The following is a 19,748-nucleotide window of genomic DNA, read 5'->3' as shown; positions in this document are numbered from 1 at the left end:
TATTTAATATTCAATAAATGATAAAATAAATCAAATGACAATAAATGAACTATTATTTGGTCAAGTCCTTTATTTAATATTCAACAAATGATAAAATAAATCAAATGACAATAAATGAACTATTATTTGGTCAAGTCCTTTATTTAATATTCAATAAATGATAAAATAAATCAAATGACAATAAATGAACTATTATTTGGTCAAGTCCTTTATTTAATATTCAATAAATGATAAAATAAATCAAATGACAATAAATGAACTATTATTTGGTCAAGTCCTTTATTAAATATTCAATAAATGATAAAATAAATCAAATGACAATAAATGAACTATTATTTGGTCAAGTCCTTTATTTAATATTCAATAAATGATAAAATAAATCAAATGACAATAAATGAACTATTATTTGGTCAAGTCCTTTACTTAATATTCAACAAATGATAAAATAAATCAAATCCTTTCTTTTGGAATAAATGATAAACGAATTAAGTCTTTTCTTTGATAATAAATGAATCGAGAAATACATTAAGTCCTGTCTCTAATCATAAATAAACGAGAAATGAAACAAGTCCTTTCTTCACTCATAAATGAATGATAAATCAGTTAATTCTTTTAATCATGGATGAATAATAAATCAATTAATTCACTTAATCATAAACGAATGGTTAATTAATTAATTTTTTTAATCATAAATGAATGATAAAATAATTAATTCTTTTAATCACAAATGAATAATAAATTAATTCTTTTAAGTCATAAATAAACGATAAATGAATTAAGAACTTTCTTCGATAATGAAAAATGATAAAGTGATTTGAATCTTTTCTTTATTAATAAAAACGAAAATCAAAAAAGTCCTTTTTGAATTTTTAGGCTGTCTTCAAAAGCAGCAGCAAATAAACAAAAGTCCGAAATAATTAAAATGATTAAAACCCCTCCTTTAAATTCTCAATAAGACTGTCTTCGAAGGCAGCAGCAAAAAAGAAAAATAAATAAAAATAAAAAACAAATAAGAAATAAAAAAAAGGTTAAAAATAAAAAACAAATTAACTTTCAACTTTCCCTCTTCTCCAAAGACCTCTCCGCTGCGACTCAGCCGCCTCTATTTTCTTCCTTTCTTTTTCTTTTCTTTAAATTTCTTAAAATTTCTTAAAATTTCTTTTTAATTCCTTTAAATTTCTTTAAATTTCTTTTTAATTTCTTTAAATTTCTTTCAAACTTTCTTTTATTTCCTTTAAATGTCCTCTTATTAGCAAATTTCCGCGCCGGCTTCTTGCGTTGACTTTGGTTTTCTTTTGCTGCAACTCCGCAGAAAAAAGAAAACTCTCACCAAGTCCAAATTGCGAATAACACTTTCCAAAGGAGTCGAAGGCACTGGAATTCTTTTGCGTTTTTGTTTGTGAAAGATTTGGTCTTCCAGCAGGTCCAGCCGGTCGTCAGCTGTCTGTACACCCCAGCCGCATGCACCGCCGCCGCCGCCCAGTGCGCAGAGGGAAGGAAGCGGAAATTTAAATTAAAATCAAATTAAATTAAATTAAAATTAAATTAAAATTAAATTAAAATTAAATTAAAATTAAATAAATCAAATTAAATTCATTTGAAAGGATGTTCTCGCAGGTTTGCGACAAAGCTGATCCCGACCCGCCCTCATCACGCTGCAGTTTGCCCCTGCACTGCCAAACCCTAAACCCTAACCCTAAACCCTAAACCCTAAACCCTAAACCCTAAACCCTAGGCCCTCGTTCACCTTGAGCTTCCAGAAGAGAATGCGGCGTTTGTGTTCGTGCATCATGGCAGTTTGGTCCAGCACTAAGACGAAAAAGGCCAAAAGAAAATAAGTGAGGGGGGCCGCGGCCCAGCAGCCCTCTTGGTCTTTGCGGTGTACAGACACCGCAGCCTTTGCGGAGAGACAGGCAATGGAGAGGGCCCAAAGGAGGGAAATGAAGGTCAAATAAAAACAATACGCGTAGCTGCAGCAAAGCGCAGAGACAAAACAAACAAAAGAATAAAAGTGAAGCTGCTGTCGCCTTTGTTTCGCACGGCGCCGCTTCCACGGGGTGTACGTACACCCCGCGCAGCGAAAAAAGGAAAAAAAGAAAACTAAGAAGTGCAGAAAGAAGAAAATGAAGTGGACTTCAGAAGAAATGAAGTGGACTTAGGAGAAATGAACTGGACTTCACTTGCGAAGAAATGAAGTGGACTTCGGCGACAGGGCCGCGCTGCGCGCAGCTGCGCGCAGCGCTGCGGTGTACGTACACCGCGTTGCGGTGTCCGTACACCGCGTTGCGGTGTACGTACACCGCAGCCACCGCGCAAAGGCCCACCGGATCGCCGCCAGGCTGTAGGGCAGCAGCAGCAGCGCCGCAGTCTCCGAAACTCCCGTCAAGTTGTAAGTCAGGAAGTCGAAAAAAGGCGGAGAGGATTTGCGAATGGCGTCTGCAGTGACGCAGAGGCGCACGAGGGCTCTGAAGGAAAGGATCTGCGGAAAGCAGCGGAGCAGCGGAGCGCGCGAACTTGCACGAAACTTGAACTGCGGCGAAACTGCCCCCCCCGCCGCTCGTTTTTCTTCTTTTCGCCAAAATTAACATTTTAAAACATTTATTTCATTCAAATCTGCAAAAAACGGACAAAAAGGACGCAAAATGACCCCAAACGCGCCAGCATTTCCTGGGGTGTACAGACACCTCGCCGCCCGCAGGCGGCGAGGTGTCTGTACACCCCAGGACCGCGCGGCGCGCACACTCGCGGAAGCTGCACAGACACTCGAATGGAGCGTTTTTGAAGGACTTTTTGCAAATAAAAAGAAAAAATGGAAAGCAAAAGACTTTTTGGGGCTGCATGCAGCGGAAAGCGGAAGAAAGCCGGGGAAAGCCGCTCACCGCCGCCGTCGTGGCCGCGATGCTGAACTCCAGGTAGCGGCGGCAGCAGTAGGCGAAGCTGCATGCAGCCATCAGCAGCAGCAGCAGCAAACTGCATGCAAGTTCTGCAGCAAAGAGTTTTTGGAAGTCTTTGAAGGAGTTTTTGGAGAGAAAGAAGTGCAGCGTGAAGAGCGCAGCAGCCAGCAGCGCCCCCAGCAGCGTCTGCAGCGGCACTTTGCGGCAGCAAAAGTCCACAAACTCCACTTCGGTTTTTTTCCTTTTAAAACTCAAAGGCCGCCAACTCCTAAACCGCTGATTTAGGGTTTGCGAGGGGCCGTAGAGGTCGGAGAAGGACTCGCAGTTTGCTGCTCGCACGTACGCTGCGCAGGTCTGCGCCCACAGCGGCAGCCGCAGCCGCCGCTGCTGCTGCTGCTGCTGCTGCTGCTGCTGCTGCTGCTGCTGCTGCTCCATGCTCTCTGCAGCAGCCCAGACCCGCCCGCAAAGCCGCCCTACGCTCTGCCGTTTAGGGTTTAGGGTTTAGGGTTTAGGGCTTCGGCCTAGGGTTTAGGGTTTGGGGTTCGGGGTTTAGGGTTTGGGGTTTACGGCGCAGACGCAAACAGGCCTGGGGCTTAGGGTTTAGGGTTTGGAGACTGGGGCTTTGCACCAAAGCTAGGGTTTACGGTTTAGGGTTTAGGGTTTAGGGTTTAGGGTTTAGGGCTGACCAAAGGACTCTTCGTCTTCGGAGTCGAGGTCGGAGGTGGAGCAGCGGGCGGGAGCGTGGGGCGCTGCTGCTGCTGCTGCTGCTGCTGCTGCTGCTGCTCCTGCTGCAGCAGCAGAAGGGAGGCAGCTGATCATGCGGCTGCGGCTTTCATCCCCGTCTTGCAAAGAAAAGCAAACTGAATTTCCCTCTTCGCCCGAAACCCTTTCTCCCCACTCTGCTGCTGCTGCTGCTGCTGCTGCTGCTGCTGCTGCTTTTCTTCCGCTTTCGAAAAACACCACATCCACGAGGGTGTTGAACCTCGGCCCGCTGTGCTGCCGCCCTGCTGCTGCTGCTGCTGCTGCTGCTGCTGCTGCTGCTGCGGGCGAGGCGGGCGCGGCGCTGGCTGCGGGCAACGGCGACGCTGTTGCTGCTGGCGAGGGCGCTGCTGCTGCTGCTGCTGGAGATGCTGCTGCTGCTGCTGCTGCTGCTGGAGATGCTGCTGCTGCTGCTGGCGATGCTGCTGCTTCTGGAGATGCTGCTGCTGATGAGGCCACCGTCACAGAGGCCACTGTTGGCGACAAGGCCCGCGAAGCAAAAGCTGGCGACAGTGCTGCTGCTGGCGCTGCTGCTGCTGCTGGCGCTGCTGCTGCTGCTGCTGCTGGCGCTGCTGCTGCTGCTGCTGGCGACGCTGCTGCTGCTGCTGCTGGCGAAGGTCTTGCCAGCGAGGCTGCTGGCGAAACTGCTGCTGGCGTCGCCGCAGCGAACGACACCGCCAGCGAGCCCGCCGGCGACAGTCCTGCTGCTGCTGCTGCTGCTGCTGCTGCTGCTGCTGCTCTGGGCCTTTGCTGCGGGGGCTGCGCCAGGGAAGCAGCAGGAGAAGCCCCGCGGGCCAGCCGCGAGAGCTTGGGGGCAAAGCTGCTGCTGCTGAGGCTGTGGGGAAAGCTTTTTGCTGCTGCAGCAGGGGAGCAGGCAGCATCCCTTTGCTGCTGCTCCCGCGGCGTGGGGAGCATGGAGGGTGCAGCAGCAGCAGCAGCAGCAGCAGCAGAGCTGCGCGCTGCAGCAGCAGCAGCTAGGCGAGGGAGCGAAGGCTGCAGCAAGTCCGCTGCCAGGGCCCCTCTCTTTCCATCCTAATCTGCACGGCTTCCCGTGCAGCAGCCTGCTGCAGCAACTGCTGCTGCAGCAGCCTGCAGCAGCAACTGCTGCTGCAGCAGCAACTGCTGCTCGCGGGCCAACTGCTGCTGCTCTCAGGGGCCCCTGCGCAGCATTTAGCGGAGTTCTCCGAAAGGGCTTTCCCCTTGACTTTAAAAACCCAAAAGAAATTCAACTTGGGCCTCGAAGCCGCGCCGCTGCTGCTGCTGCTGCTGCTGCTGCTGCTGCTGCATGCAGCTGCTGCGCTCGCAGCAGCAGCAGCAGCGCCTTCGGCCGCGGACCAGCGGTTCAGTGCCCCCCGGCTGCGCTTTTGGGGCTTTTTGGGCTTTTGGAAATTGGAACTTAAAAGGGCACTTTCGGGTGTACGTACACTCCAAAAATCCCGCGAAAAGACCCCACAAACAGCTCGTTTGCTGCTGCTGCTGCGCCCGCCGCCCCGCTGCTGCTGCTGCTGCTGCTGCTGCTTTGCATTTCCCGATTGCTGCCAAGTCCCCAAAAAGCTCTTCTTCAACAAGACCTTTTCCGCCAAAAAAAGCACAAAGAGGCGCTGAGGGGCTGCCCGCTGCTGCGCTGCGCCCGGCTGCAGCAACACAGCAGCAGCAGCAGCAGCAGCAGCAGCAGCAGCAGCGGCGGCGGCAGCAGCAGCGAAAATTCCCCGAATTCGCCGCCTTTTGCTGCTGCTGCCGCGCGCGCAGCAGCTTAATTCATTTCTTCCAGTTTTATTATTTGCAAGTCCATTTATAGTTTGTAGTCCTCGCAAACTGCCGCGGCCAGCAGCAGTTGTCTCGCGCTGCGCTGCCGCTGCTGCTGCTGCTGCTGCTGCTGCTGCTGCTGCTGCTGCTGCTGCTGCTGCTGCGCTGCTTTCGCTGCAAAAAGCCAAAAACTCGCAAATATGTCTCCGCAAATTGTCGAATTCGCTTCAGCTTCGTTTCGCAGCTCGAACTGCAGCTGCGGCCTCAAGCGCCGGACTTCGCCTCGATTCAAGTTTTGGACGGAGCTTTCGCCTCCCTGCGAGACTGGCTGACTGAGCCCGATCGCCGGCTAAGGCGCGGTGAAAGCTCCTAATAAAGAATAATAAATGCTTTAGAAACGTTTTATTAACGAGAAGCTCCACAATAAATGCTTTAGAAAGGCTTTATTCAAGAAGAAGCTCCACTCGTCCGGCGGAACATCCAGTTCCGGGAGCTTTGCTGCCGCACGAGTTCTGACTGCCTCTGCGGCCCTCTGCTGGCCTCTAAAAGTAACTTTTAGATCAAAAAACCCAAAATAGTCGCATGCAAATCAAAACTTTGCATTCCGTTAAAGTTTTGCAGCGAAGTCGTCGCGAGTTGAACGGGCGGCGCAACTTGAAATTCAGGTGTACGTACACCGCCCGGCGCCGCGCCCGGGCCGTCGCGCGGCGCGGCGCGTTAGTTTTGTTCTTTTCACCTCGTGATTTTGAATTTGGAGATTTCTTGGAGAAGTTTTTTTGCATTTGCGTCGGTTTGGAAGTGGCGGCGCACGGGCTCGAGCTGCCGGTTGATCTCGCGGGCCAGCGCCGCCTTCAAGTCCGCGGGGTGCAGCTCGCCCGCCGCGAAGCTCTTTTTGAATTCTTCTGCAGTTTTGAAAACTTTGTCTCCTCCGTTTTCCAAAGTCCTTTCCACGCGGAACTCCTTGTCGGGGAACACCAGCCGCTCCACGTAGGCCACGCACGGATTCCCGTGCACCTGCGCGGGCGGGCAAAAGGCCTTTTTGATTTTCCTGTTCACTTCCTGAAAACAAATCCAAAAACAAACAACACCTGCACCGCCCCCGCTGTCTGCGGTGTACAGACACCGCAAGGTCTCTCGTGGCGCCCGCGAGTGCAGCGCAGCGCGGCGCGGCGCGTGCAGGTCACTGCAGCAGCAACAGCAGTTGCTGCTGCTGCTGCTGCTGCTGCTGTAAAAAAGCCCTAGTTTGCGCGTTTTTTGCTGCTTTGCGCGGGCAGCAGCTCACGGCCTCGGAGTCCTCCATGAAGATCGCGGAGTCCGCGTTGGACTTGGACATTTTTTCTTGTCCTTCCAACAATCCCGGAAGCATCGGGTGAGACAAAATGACAGGTTTGTGTTTTCTCTTCACTTCGTCGCAGTACTCCCGCGCCAGCATGTTCACTTTTCGCTGGTCCATGCCCAGCTGGCAAATGTCCGCGTTCAAGTAAAAGATATCCGCGCACTGCATCGCAAAACAAAAAGAAACAAATGCCAATAAAAAGAAACAAATGCCAATTTTAACAAGTCCTTCAACGGGGACTTCTGCGAGACCAAACGGAAGTCAACTCCGCCGTTTATTTGCACTTTTCTGCTTCTCAAACGAAGCCGGAAAAGTGCGAAGTAGTCCCCCAGCACCAGGTGTACGTACACCGCGCAAGCGCCGTTAGCAGCCACTCGACAGCCACCCGCAAACTGGCCCCAAAAGAACAAATAATAATAATAATAATGATAATAATAATAATAAATAATAATAATTACAATAGTAATAATAATAATAGTAAACAGCTACGCAGAAGCAGAACAGTTTTGGGGGCAAGCGCGTGTGCACCTCTTCAGGTGTACAGACACCCCAGCCGCACCTGCATGCAGGGGTAGAGAATCTGGGCGGCGGGCTGGTCGTCTCCTTCAGTGCGACCCATGATTTGAGAACACCTTTTAATTCTGCGGAAAGCAAACAAAATAAAGAAAAAGAATAAAAGAAAGAAAAGAATAAAAGAATAAAAGAATAAAAGAAAGACGAAAAAAGAAAAGAAGAAAAAGAAGAAAAAAAGAAGTGAAGGGCAGATCCGCGCGAGGAGGACGCCGCGCGAGCCGAGGTGTCTGTACACCCCGCGCACCGCGAAATGCTGTTCGCCTTCGCGATGTTCATCACAAGAGTCCAGTAAGCCTCCGGGTCTTTTCCAATGACTTCGCTGGCCCACAAAAAGTGAACGTTTTCCATTTCCATTCCCGCGGACTTCCACACTTCCACGAAGTACTCTCCCACCTTCCGAATCTGAAAACAATTCCAAACGCAGTTCTAAATGCAACTTTTCAATTCAAAGTCGAATTCAAAATGCAACTTTTATTTGATTTAAAGTGGAATTCAAAATGCAACTTTTATTAATTCAAAGTCGAATTCAAAATGCAACTTTTATTTGATTCGAAGTGGAATTCAAAATGCAGCTTTTGTTAATTCAAAGTGGAATTCAAAACGCAACTTTTGTTAATTCAAAATGGAACTCAAAATGCAACTTTTTAAATTCAAAGTGAAATTCAAAATGCAGCTTTTATTAATTCAAAGTGGAATTCAAAATGCAATTCAAAATGCAACTTTTGTTTAATTCAAAGTGGAATTCAAAATGCAACATTTATTAACTCAAAGTGGAATTCAAAATGCAATTCAAAACAGAACTTCATTTAATTCAAATATAATTCAAAATGGAATTCAAAATGGAATTCTGAATACTCGTCGGCTTTTTGAATCTGAATTAATTCAAAATAAGATTCGAAACATTAATTCGAACACTCTCCACTTTCTGAATCGGAATTAATTCGAAATAAATTCAAAGACGAATTTGAATGTTCTCGCCCGTCTTTGATTTCAATTTGAATTAACTGGAAGTTAAATTGGACATTAATTTGAATATTTTGGACTTCTGAAGTTGAACTAATTGGAAATGAAACCAAAGACATTAGTTTGAACACTTTCCACTTTCCGGATTTGAATTATTTGAAAATAAAACTGAAGACGGAAAATACTAATAATTGAAAATAAAATTAAAAAGATAATAATTGAAAATAAAATTAAAAAGATAATAATTGAAAATAAAATTAAAAAAAATAATTGAAAAAAAAAACAAAAACAGAAATTCGAAATGCAGCAAAAGAAGAAACGGCAAAACAAATAAACCGCAGCAGCTTTTCCCAACACTTCTGCACATCAAGTCGAACAAATTAAATCGAATTAAACCAACTGAATCAATTAAACCATTTGAATCAAACTAATTAAATCAAATTAAATTAATTTAATTAAATTAAATTAATTAAATTAATTTATTAAATTAATTAATTAAATTAATTAGAATAAACAAAACAAACAAACAATGGACCTTCTTTGTACTGCTGAGGAAAGCGAACCACCCAAAGTACGAACTGACACCCCGCGGCGGTAGGCGGCATTAATACATCAAACTGAAGCATTTTAACAAATTAAATGAACCAAATTGAATAAAATGAATTAAATTAAATTAAATTAAATTAATTAAATTAATTAAATTAATTAAATTAATTAAATTAAATAAAAAAGGACCTTTTTGATGTCTCCTCCCATCTTATTATTGAGAAGAGCGAACCAATCCGCCACCCAAAAGATGAACTGACAGCTTGCGGCGGTAGATGGCACTAAGTACATCAAATTGAAGCATTTTTGAAAACTAATTGAACTAAAATGAATTAAATGAATTAAATGAATTAAATTAAATAAAAAAGGACCTTTTTGATGTCTCCTCCCATCTTATTATTCAAAAGAGCGAACCAATCCGCCACCCAAAAGATGAACTGACAGCCCGCGGCCGTCAGGCGGTTGACCGACTTCACCTTCAGCAGCCCCTGGGCGATGTGCATGCGGCCGCTGGGTTCGAAGCCGTCGTAGGCCGTGGGGCATTCTTTGCGGGAAAGGAGATTTAAAAGCTCCTGAGAGCAGATTTTCGGAGAACTTTGAGGAAGTTTAATCAAAAATGAAAAGCCCTTTTCAACAGCTTCATAAAAGTGCCCCTTTCGCCTTCTCAAGCGCTTTAAAACGCGCTCTCTGAGCTGTCTAGACACCCCAGCGCCCCACACAGCTGCCTAGACACCCCAAACTGCTGTCTAGACACCCCAAATAACAACCTCGCCAGCTGCCCACAATGCCCCTCCAACGAGCTGTCTGTACACCCCAAATAAACCTCCAACGAGCTGTCTAGACACCCCAAATAGCCCTCCAACGAGGTGTCTGTACACCCCAAATGGCCCTCCAGTGAGGTGTCTGTACACCCCAAATGGCCCGCCAGTGAGGTGTCTGTACACCGCAGCAGCGAACTCACTTCTGGCTGGACGCATTCTTCCGCCACTTTTAAACAAAGTTGAAAACGCTCTTCGAGACTCAAAGAAGAAGGCCGGGGCTTCGGCAGACTCGCGAGAATCCCGTTTGCTGCTGCTCCTGTTGCTGTTGCTGCTGCTGCTGCTGCTGCTGCTCCTGCTGCTGCTGCTGCTGCTCCTGCTGCTGCTGCTGCTGCTCCCGCCTTTCCAGCAGCAGCAGAGAAATTCAAACTAGAAGGAAACAAGAAACGTCTCTGAGAGACAATCACAATTCTAATAATGCCATTATTCATCATTCGGAATTCACGAGGCAACACACGCTGCTGCTGCTGCTGCTGCTGCTGCTGCTGCTGCTGCTGCTGCTGCTGCTGTGTGTATGCGAGGTGTGAAGGTGTTTTTGCTTCGCTGAGTGAAGTGCGGGAGAAGATGGGCTGGCGGTTAGCCCCCAAACCCTAAACCCTAGGGGGTGCTGCTTCCAGAGGCCCGGCAAGGGTTTAGGGTTTAGGGTTTAGGGTTTAGGGTTTAGGGTTTAGATAATTGAAAGAAAGAACACCCACAGTTGAACTTCCGTCGGAGTCTTCATTTTGTTGAATGTGCGAATCCCAAAAGGCGAGGCCGCCGGTGAAAGGAGAAGCCATTTTGGCCTTCTGGAACTTGGGGGGGGGGGGCCCCTGTGGCGAGTTTGCGGCGGCGATCTGGCGGGAAAAAGGGACTTTGGAGGCTTCAAAAGGACCGAAATGGAAGTTAAAATGAATTGGAAATGAAGTGCTGAAAGAATTGCGAAAAAAAACGGATCTGAAGGCCCAAAGTGGAGGTGAACGCCGGAAGCGTTGTTGGCGGCGCTGCAGTGTACATACACCCGAAGCCCGCCACTCTGCGAGCATCGAAAGAGCCCTCCCTTCTTCTTTCTTTTTGATCTGCACTTTAATTTAATTCAAAAATACATTTAAATTCAACTCAGCTTCAAAAAGCCAGCCGCCGAAGACAGCAGCAGCAGCAAACCAAAGCCCCGTTGAGCGCAGCGCGAGCAGCAGCAGCAGCGAGTTGCATGTCTAGACAGCTGAGCACTTTCCTCTTCAACAAATTCTTTTTTCTCTTTCATTTCTTTTCTTTCTGCTTTTCAAAGCCCGCCTTCATCGCCCCCGAGAGCCCCCTGGCCTCCCCCAGCCGCTGCAGCCGCTGCTGCTGCTGCTGCTGCTGCTGCTGCTGCTGCTGCAGAAGCATCAGCCGCTCCTCCCGCAGCCCGTCTTCCCCCCTTCCCTCCCCTCCCTCCAAACCGGCCCCGCTGCTTCCGCTGCTGCCGCTGCTGCTGCTGCTGCCGCTGCTGCTGCTGCTGCTGCTGCTGCTGCTGCTGCTGCTGCTGCTGCTGCTGCTGCTGATGAGCGGGCAGCTGCCGAGCAAGGCGCTGGCGCCGCTGTACCGCCAGTTCCTGCGGGCCTGCGAGAAAACCTTCAAAGGCGACTTCGAGGCGCAGCAAATCCTTTGCTGCCAAATGCGCGCTTTGCTGCGCAGCAACCAACTCCAGCTGCCGCAGCAGCAGCTGCAGCAGGAGCTACAGATGGCCGTCGACTTCGTCAAGTCCGCTGCTGCTGCTGCTGCTGCAGTGCGGCTGCTGTAGTGCTGCTGCTGCTGCAGTGCTGCTGCTGCTGCAGTGCTGCTGCTGCTGTAGTGCTGCTGCTGCTGCAGTGCTGCTGCTGCTGTAGTGCTGCTGCTGTAGTGCTGCTGCTGCTGCTGCTGTAGTACTGCTGCTGCTGCTGCCGTTGCTGCTGCTGCTGCAGTGCTGTTGCTGCTGCTGCTGCTGCTGCTGCTGCAGCAGCAAGTTTGCTGCTGCAGCGTTGTGTTCAGGTACCACATAGTGCAGGCGCAGCTGAACGAAAAGACGGGCGGCTACAAAGCGGTGGTGACTGACGAGCACTTGAAGAAAGGAAATGTCATTTTCTTGAACGAAGTCGACCCGCAGCAGCTGCAGCAGCTGCTGCAGCAGCAGCAGCAGCAGCAGCAGCAGCAGCAGCAGCAGCAGCAGCAGCAGGAGCAGCAGCAGGAGCAGCAGCGGCAGCTGCCGTGGCTCAAGGAGCCCACGGAGGCCAAGTTCTAGCAGCAGCAGCAAACTCGAGCTTCTGCTGCTTTATTTCATTATTGTAATTTTATTTTTTATTATTTATTATTCTTTTTTATTTATTTCTTTATTTGTTTTTTGAGACTCCGGGGCTCTTCCAGTGTCTGTACACCTCGTGGCTGGCGAGAACTCTTTTCTTTGTCTTTAATTCCTCTTCAGAAATTCTTCTTTGCTTCTTTATTCAAAAGAACTTCTTCATTTGTCCAAAGAAGAAAACAAACAGCAGCAGCAGCAGCTGCTGCTGCTGCTGCTGCTGCTGCAGCTGCTGCTGCAGCTGCAGCTGCTGCTGCTGCTGCAGCTGCTGCTGCTGCTGCAGCTGTGCGGGTTCTGGCAGTGTGGCCGCTGGGGTGTACGTACACCTGCGCAGCCGCCGCTGCAAGCCCGCTAAACAAAAGCTGTTCAAAATAATTTTTAATTTTAATTTTTAATTTTTAAAACAAAAAAGACAATAACTCGGGAGAAAGGCCTCTTTCTCTCGAGTTATTGGGTTAGGGTTTAGGGTTTAGGGTTTAGGGTTTAGGGTTTAGGGTTTAGAGGCTGGAGTTGTAGGGTTTGTCTGCTTCAGCAGCTGCGCTGCGAATTAAACTGAAGTGGAAAATCTTTTATTTGGAAAAGGAAAATCTTCGAATTAAAATTGTCTTGGAAGAAATTGCAAAACTCGAAAGGAAGATTTTATTTCCTTTTGCTTCTTAGTGCTGCTAGAGAGAGAAGCAGAAGGAGTGGGGCTGCTGCTGCTGCTGCTGCTGCTGCTGCTGCTGCTGCTGCAGTGAGAGGCGGTGCCGCTTTCTGGTGGATGAGAGGGGAAGTGGCATCTTGAAATTGAAGAAGAGAAAGCTGGAAATGGAAACAAAAAATATATAATTAAATTTTCACTTTTATTTCGTTTTAATTTAATTCAGTTTCTCCTTTTTCCAGCTTCTCTTGCAAACAAGGAGCTCCATGGCAGCCGCGGCAGACACAGCTCTCACTCGGCGCTGAAAAGTCCCCAAAACAAATTTTTTTCGGATTCAAAAACCCTTAAATGGAGTTTATTTAATTTTAAAAATGAAGTTTATTTAATTATAAGACTAATTCTGAAAATTCAGATCCAGACGCTGGGGTTTCCCGCAGCAGTTTTGCGCAACGGCCAGGCGGCTCGGCCTCGAGCAGGTTCGTGGTAGATCCACTTCGGCGAAGCTGCGGCAGCAGATGGCGCAATTAACTGCAAAAAGAGAAAATGTCATTTAAATAGTCGAAACAAATTCAATTTGAAGGAGAAATTGGCTTTTGAGGCCCCACATAAAAGAAGATTTGCAAAAGTGCCGAGCGGTTCGGCCGCGGTCGATTCGCCGCAATCGAGATACGGGGTGTACAGACACCCCAATAGCCCCGCGGGCGAGCGGAATCCGAGCGAATTTCGGGCGTTTTTTCTGGCGGAAAAAAGCGAAATAAAACAGGAAAGGATTTTAAATACAATTAATTGAATATTTAAGTCTTTTTGCGCGGTCGGAGTCCGTGGAGCGTGCGAGGCGGCGGCGGTCGCGCACCGGGAGGCTGCGGCCGCCGCCGGAGGGAAGCCAGCCCCCAATGGAGTAATTGTTTGGACTTCTGTTTGCAAATTTCGGTTTGCAAAAATAAAACTCGGAAAAATAAACCTTTTGAGCCGCGAGATCGGAGCGACTGCGGTTTTTTTCGGGTTTTCTGCATGCGGCGGCGCAGCAGCTTTCCGCAGCTTTCTGCAGCAGAATGTTTTCCACAGAGAACGTCCGCAACCTCCTGCTGCAGCAAAACTCTCCCAAATCCAAACAGCTTTTCAAAAAGAATTTCCAAAATAATAATCATGGACTTTATTTTCCCTCTTGTTCAACTTTTGGACTCCGAGGCACCTCCAGCCCGGGCGTTCAGAACGTCGCCGGTGGGTCGAGTCTTCCTGCTGCTGCTGCTGCTGCTGCTGCTGCTGCTGTGCTGGTGATGCTGCTGCTGCTCTGCTTGTGCTGCTGCTGTTGCTGCTGCTGCTGCTGCTCTGGTGATGCTGCTGCTGCTGTGCTCGTGCTGCTGCTGTTGCTGCTGCTGCTGCTGTGCTGGTGATGCTGCTGCTGCTGTGCTCGTGCTGCTGCTGCTGTGCTGGTGCTGCTGCTGTTGCTGCTGCTGCTGCTGTGCTCGTGATGCTGCTGCTGCTCTGCTTGTGCTGCTGCTGTTGCTGCTGCTGCTGTGCTGCTGCTGCTGCTGCTGTGCTGGTGATGCTGCTGCTGCTGCTGTGCTGGTGCTGCTGCTACTGCTGCTGTGCTGGTGCTGCTGCTACTGCTGCTGTGCTGGTGGTGGCTCTGCTGCTGCTGCTGCTGTGCTGCTGCTGCTGTTGCTGTTGCGGCTGCTGCTGCTGCTGCTGCTGCTCTTGAGGGATAAGTGGAGAGTCTCTTGGAGGAAATCTCAATTGAATGGTCTTTTCGTTATTTTTGTTTTTTATTTTTATTTATTTTTCTAAAAGAGATCAGCAGCTTCTGAAGCACTTGGGATCTTTTCGGATTTATTTATTTTTATTTATATTCTCCTTAGCTGTCTTAATTCCGAATTGAATAAATAAATAAATAAATAAATAAATAAATAAATAAATAAATAAATAAATAAATAAATAAATAAATAAATGCATTCCCCGTCCCCCTCCGCCCGTTCAACTTCACTGAAACAAAAAAAGCCCAAATAAACTGACCAACTAATTAAATTAATTTTATTTATTTATTTATTTATTTATTTATTTATTTATTTATTTATTTATTTATTTATTTATTTATTTATTTATTTATTTATTTATTTATTTGCTGCTGCATGCAGGAGACCCCTGGTGCCCGCAGCACAAAAAGGCTGCGGCCACTTTGGGGCCTCCGTTGAATTTAAAAAATTCGAAAAAAGAAATTTTGCAAAAACAGTCGAAGGCGAAAAGAATTAAAAGTTTGGCGGAAATAAAAAAAGAAATAATTAAAAAAGAATTAATTAAAAAAGAATTAATTAAAAAGGAATTAATGCAAAAAGAATTAAATGAAAAGGAATTAATTGAAAAGGAATTAAATGAAAAAGAATTAAATGAAAAAGAATTAAATGAAAAAGAATTAAATGAAAAAGAATCACTGAATAAAGAAGAATCCGAAAATAAAAAAGAATCATTAAATAAAAAAGAATCCGAAAATAAAAAAGAATTAAACAAAAAAGAATCCGAAAATAAAAAAGAATTAAATAAAAAAGAATTAAACAAAAAAGAATCCGAAAATGAAAACAATTTAATGAATTCCGAAGAAATTGAAAACGAAATTAAAAAAATTAAATTTTCGATTTTTTCGACTTCAAAGCCAAAACAAAAATTCAAACCTCCAATTCCCAAAGACACTCCAGTAAGCTTTTTATTTCTTTTTGTTTTATTTTATTTTATTTTATTTTATTTTATTTTATTTTATTTTATTTTATTTTATTTTATTTTATTTTATTTTATTTTTATTTTATTTTATTTTATTTTATTTGTTTTATTCTTTTTGTCTATTCTTTTGTTTGGTTTACTCTTTTATTTGTTTTATGTTTTTGTTGTTGAGTTCTCGCGTTTTGTTTATTCATTTATTTGTTTAATTCATCTATTTATTTGATTCATTTATTTGCTTAATTCATTTGTTTGTTTGATTCATTTATTTATTTGATTCATGTATTTGTTTAATTCGTTTATTTGTTTAATTCATTTGTCGAATTCATTGATTTAAATGCATTTATTACCTGCTGAATGAGTTCAATTGTTGAATTACTTGTTGAAATTGAATTAAATTGAATTAATTGATTTAAATGCAATAATTACTTGTTTAAATTGAATTAAACAGTTGAATTAATTGCTTTAAATGCGTTTATTTCCCGTTTCGCGCGCCTTTTTCGCGCGTTTCTCGCAGATCCACGGAGTGAAGTCCGGCATGAACTTCGTGCGCTACAACGCAATTATAAATTTGCTTTCGCGGCCTCCGGCGGCCAAAAAGGAGAAAAACTTTTTGCGAAAAAAAGAATACGGAGAAGTTCCGTTTTATTTGCAAGAAGTGAAGTCGCAAATTGCTGCAGAGTACGATTTCGTGCGCAGTCTGAGGCGCCAGAGCCAAGTGAGTTCCCGATTTCCCGTTTTTTTCGCGATTTTGCGGCTTCTTTTTCTTTTATATCATTCTTTAACTAATTTACTTTCTTTATTCCGCAATTTGAGATATTTATTTCCAACTTTCCTGCAAGCGAAGTCGCGAGTTGAACGCGGGCCGAGACACGGCCGCCGCGCAGTGTACGTACACCCCAGCGGCGGCCGCCGCGCAGTGACCTCGCGGCGAACCGCGCGGCGATTTGCAGCGAAACAAACGGCAGTTCGAAGCCCACTTGAGGAAATAAAAGGAAATAAATGGAAATAAATGCAAATAAATGCAAATAAATGCATTTTGGAGTTTATTTCGCATTTATTCCTGCGGGATCCGCTGCGCGCAGGCCGGAAAGCTGCAGACCCGGCTCATGGAAGAGCCCGAGCGGCAGCAGCTGCTCGCCAGTCTGCGCAGCAAGTGGCAGCAAATAAACAACGAATACCAAAACTTGACTTTTAAATCTCAAATTGACACCATTGGTCAAGAAAGACGCAAAGACTTTTGCGAACAGCAGCTCCTCAAGATCGAAGGCTTCATCGACAAGCTCAACAGCCCCCCCGTCCGCGTCGTCTGCCCCCCAGACGAGGCCCAGCAGCAGCAGCAGCAGCAGCAGCAGCAGCAGCAGCAGCAGCAGCAGCAGTAGCAGCAGCAGCACCAGCAGCAGCAGCAGCAGAATTAGGGGAAGATAGGTGGAGTGGCAATTAGAAGCAGCAAAGAGAGGCAGCAGCGAAGCAGCTGCTGCCTTTTCATTGAATTCTTTTCTCCTTCGGATTTATAAACAGAAAAAAGCCTTTTTACAAAATAAATAAAAATAATTTAAAAATAAAACTAAAATAAATAAAAATAATTTAAAAATAAAACTTTCATTTAATTCAAAGTTGAAAATTTTAATTTTGCAAAATTTCAAGAATTCGGAAAAAGAGAAATTGGGCCGTCCGGCGCTTTTTCGGGTTTTGAAAAAAGAGGGTTTTCCTCTTTTGCTGCTGCTTCGTTTGCTTCCAGAACTATTTGCTGCTGCTGCTGCTGCTGCTGCTGCTGCGCTGCTGCTGCTGCTGCTTGAGGGTCTTCTGCGGCTCCGTTTGTTCCTTTTTGCTGCAGTTCATGAAAGAGAATCAAATTCAGCTTCAATTCGACTCCCCAAACCCTAAACCCTGAACCCTAAACCCTAAACCCTAAACGCTAAACCCTTAACCCTAAACCCTAAACCCTAAACCCTAACCCACCACGCCTGAAACGGCTTCCGCCAAAGCCTCCAAATACTGGCCAGGAGTTGCCCCTTGAGTCGCGTCCAGAAAAGCTCCCGCCTAATCATTTCGGGTTTAGGGTTTAGGGTTTAGGGTTTAGGGTTTAGAAGCTGCAACTGCAGCTGTGCTGTGACATTTACGGTCTCGGGCTTAGGGTTTGGGCGTTGCAGCAGCAGCAGCAGCAGCAGCAGCAGTAGCAGCAGCAGCAGCAGCAGCAGCAGCAGCAGCAGCAGCAGCAGCAGCAGCAAGAATCTGTCAAACCTGGTTGGCTTTCAAAAGGTCTTGAAGAGCCTCGACTGGAGGAGAGTCTTCGGGCTGCAGCTGCTCGCCCAGGACCGCTGCTGCGCCTTTGGGTTTAGGGTTTAGGGTTTAGGGTTTAGGGTTTAGGGTTTAGGATTTAGGGTTTAGGGTTTAGGGTTTAGGGTTTAGGGTTTAGGGTTTAGGGTTTAGGGTTTGGAAAACGAACTGGGGGCATAATTAAGAACGCTCTGGAAGCGGGCGGGAGGCGAAGGGCTGGGGCTGCTCTGAAAATGGAAATATAAAAATAAAAATAAAAATAAAAATAAAAATGAAAATGTAAAAATAAAAATAAAAAGATACAAAAATATAAATACAAATATAAATAAAAATACAAATAAAAATATAAATACAAATACAAATATAAATATAAATATAAATATAAATATAAATATAAATATAAATATAAATATAAATATAAATATAAATAAATATAAATATAAATAAATGAAATAAAAATAAATAAAAGTTCGAATTTAAATTAAATTCTTTTCTGCTGCTGCCGACTCACAAATGAGCTGAAGACTCCGAGGCGTTCTGCTGCTGCAGCAATTAGAAGTTCGGATTTGAAATAAAGAAAATAATTAAATAAAATAATTGAATTAAATGAATTGAATTTAATTAATTAAATTCAATTAATTCAATTAAATTGAATTAATTAAATTAAATTAATCAATTAAATTAATTAAATTAAATTAATTAAATTAAATTCATTTAATTAAATTCTTTAATTCAACTCCACTTTTGCTGCGCACTTTGGCCCTGTCTTCTTTCTGCGTTTTGCTGCTGCGTCCACGCGCGGGCGCTGCGGCTGATCTCTGCGCATGCAAGTGAAGCAAAACGAAATGAAATAAATGAAATAAATTAAATTAATTAAATAAAATAAATTAAATTAATTAATTAAATTAAATTAAATTAAATTAAATTAAATTAAATTAAATTAAATGAATTTGAATTCAAATTTGAATTATTTAATTTAAAACGCGCAGCACCGTCGCGAATGAACTGCGCGAACTTCCGCCGCAGCTCCGCAAGCGCCGCGCGAGAGCCCTGCCAGCTGCGAAGTTGAATTTGAATTTCTTTTTGAATTTCTTTTTGAATTTTTTTTGAATTTGAATTTAAATTTGAATTTGCAAAATGAAATAAATGAAATACCTTTTTTGCGGGACAATTCGGAGGTCCACGTTGGGAATATCGGGGGATTCCGCGGCGCTTTCGGCAGCAGCAGCGGCGGCAGCGGGCTGCTGCTGCGCAGCCGCCCCCGCCGCCCCCAAAAGAAGAACACAAATGCATTTCAATTTCAACTTCAGCATTTCAACTTTAAACACAATTTGTAATTCATTTCAAAAGTGACGAAGAGAAGTTTCGTTTTCGAAGGCAGTTTCGGCCGCGGGCGCGCACGGGCGCTGGGGTGTATCGACAGCTCCCGCCACGCAGTGCACACCACTGGACTGATCTCGAGTTCAGATTTCTCTTTTTGAGTTTTAAATGAACAGCAGCGGCTCTCTTTTGTTTTCTATTTGCAGATTTCCTCTTTTAGTGGCTTTTCGTCGCTGCAGCGCGGAGATCTGGAAGCAACTTGAGGCCAAGTGGCCAGCGAGACGCAGCTTCCGCGGCGGCCACTTTGCCCCGGAGAAGTCCAGCGGCAGTAAATGAGAAAGAAAAGAATTTAAATCTTTTTTGCAAATTAATTTCAAGTTTAAAAGAAGTTCAGCTGAGCACTGCTCTAAAATTCAAAGTTCGGTTCAAAAGAACTAAAAACGGATCTTTGCAAAACGCAGAGAGGCGCCACACTGGCCGCAGGCGCTCTGCGGCAGTCCTCTCCTTCAACGAAATGCAGCAGCAGCAGCAGCAGCAGCTGCTGCTGCTGCAGCAGCAGCTGCTGCTGCAGCTGCTGCAGCAGCGGGAATGGGAACTTGAAAATATTTATTGAATTGCAGCTTTTTCCTCCTGGCTCTTTACGGAAGCCAGACGGAGCCCCCGGCCTCCGCAGCTTTCGGAGTTTCCGGCGAATTTCCGACAAGTCCAAATCGCCTTGAACTTGCTGCTGCTGCTGCTGCTGCTGCTGCTGCTGCTGCTGCAGCTTCAGCAGCAGCAGTTCGCAGCGACTTGCACCTGCTGCAGCAGCAGCAGCAGCAGCAGCAGCGCTGCCCTTGCTCCCCACCCGCCAGCCCTCCCCCTCCCCCAGGCGTCGTCG

General features: G+C 45.6%; 4 protein-coding genes across 4 annotated transcripts; 2 read left to right on the top strand and 2 right to left on the bottom strand.

Annotated features, from left to right (window-relative positions):
• Positions 1–2,603: 2,603 nt before the first annotated feature.
• ENH_00050020 (hypothetical protein) lies at positions 2,604–4,568 on the bottom strand (the record flags this gene model as incomplete). The annotated part of the gene is made up of 2 exons (XM_013585629.1): positions 2,604–3,334; positions 3,581–4,568. 2 exons carry the CDS (start codon positions 4,566–4,568, stop codon positions 2,604–2,606), a joined length of 1,719 nt encoding a protein of 572 aa, XP_013441083.1.
• A 1,563-nt stretch (positions 4,569–6,131) lies between these two features.
• ENH_00050010 (tyrosyl-tRNA synthetase, putative) lies at positions 6,132–10,657 on the bottom strand (the record flags this gene model as incomplete). Its single annotated transcript, XM_013585628.1, has 6 exons — positions 6,132–6,458; positions 6,682–6,897; positions 7,295–7,376; positions 7,553–7,710; positions 9,779–9,976; positions 10,331–10,657. 6 exons carry the CDS (start codon positions 10,655–10,657, stop codon positions 6,132–6,134), a joined length of 1,308 nt encoding a protein of 435 aa, XP_013441082.1.
• Positions 10,658–11,151: 494 nt separating this feature from the next.
• Positions 11,152–11,868, top strand: ENH_00050000 (hypothetical protein, conserved; the record flags this gene model as incomplete). The annotated part of the gene is made up of 2 exons (XM_013585627.1): positions 11,152–11,351; positions 11,619–11,868. 2 exons carry the CDS (start codon positions 11,152–11,154, stop codon positions 11,866–11,868), a joined length of 450 nt encoding a protein of 149 aa, XP_013441081.1.
• Positions 11,869–15,740: 3,872 nt separating this feature from the next.
• On the top strand, positions 15,741–16,653 carry ENH_00049990 (hypothetical protein, conserved; the record flags this gene model as incomplete). Its single annotated transcript, XM_013585626.1, has 2 exons — positions 15,741–15,989; positions 16,357–16,653. 2 exons carry the CDS (start codon positions 15,741–15,743, stop codon positions 16,651–16,653), a joined length of 546 nt encoding a protein of 181 aa, XP_013441080.1.
• Positions 16,654–19,748: the final 3,095 nt, after the last annotated feature.

Source organism: Eimeria necatrix, genomic scaffold (assembly GCF_000499385.1).
Source record: "Eimeria necatrix Houghton genomic scaffold, Enh_scaff393, whole genome shotgun sequence".
Lineage (NCBI taxonomy): Eukaryota > Apicomplexa > Conoidasida > Eucoccidiorida > Eimeriidae > Eimeria > Eimeria necatrix.
This window is presented reverse-complemented; position numbering and strand designations above follow the sequence as displayed.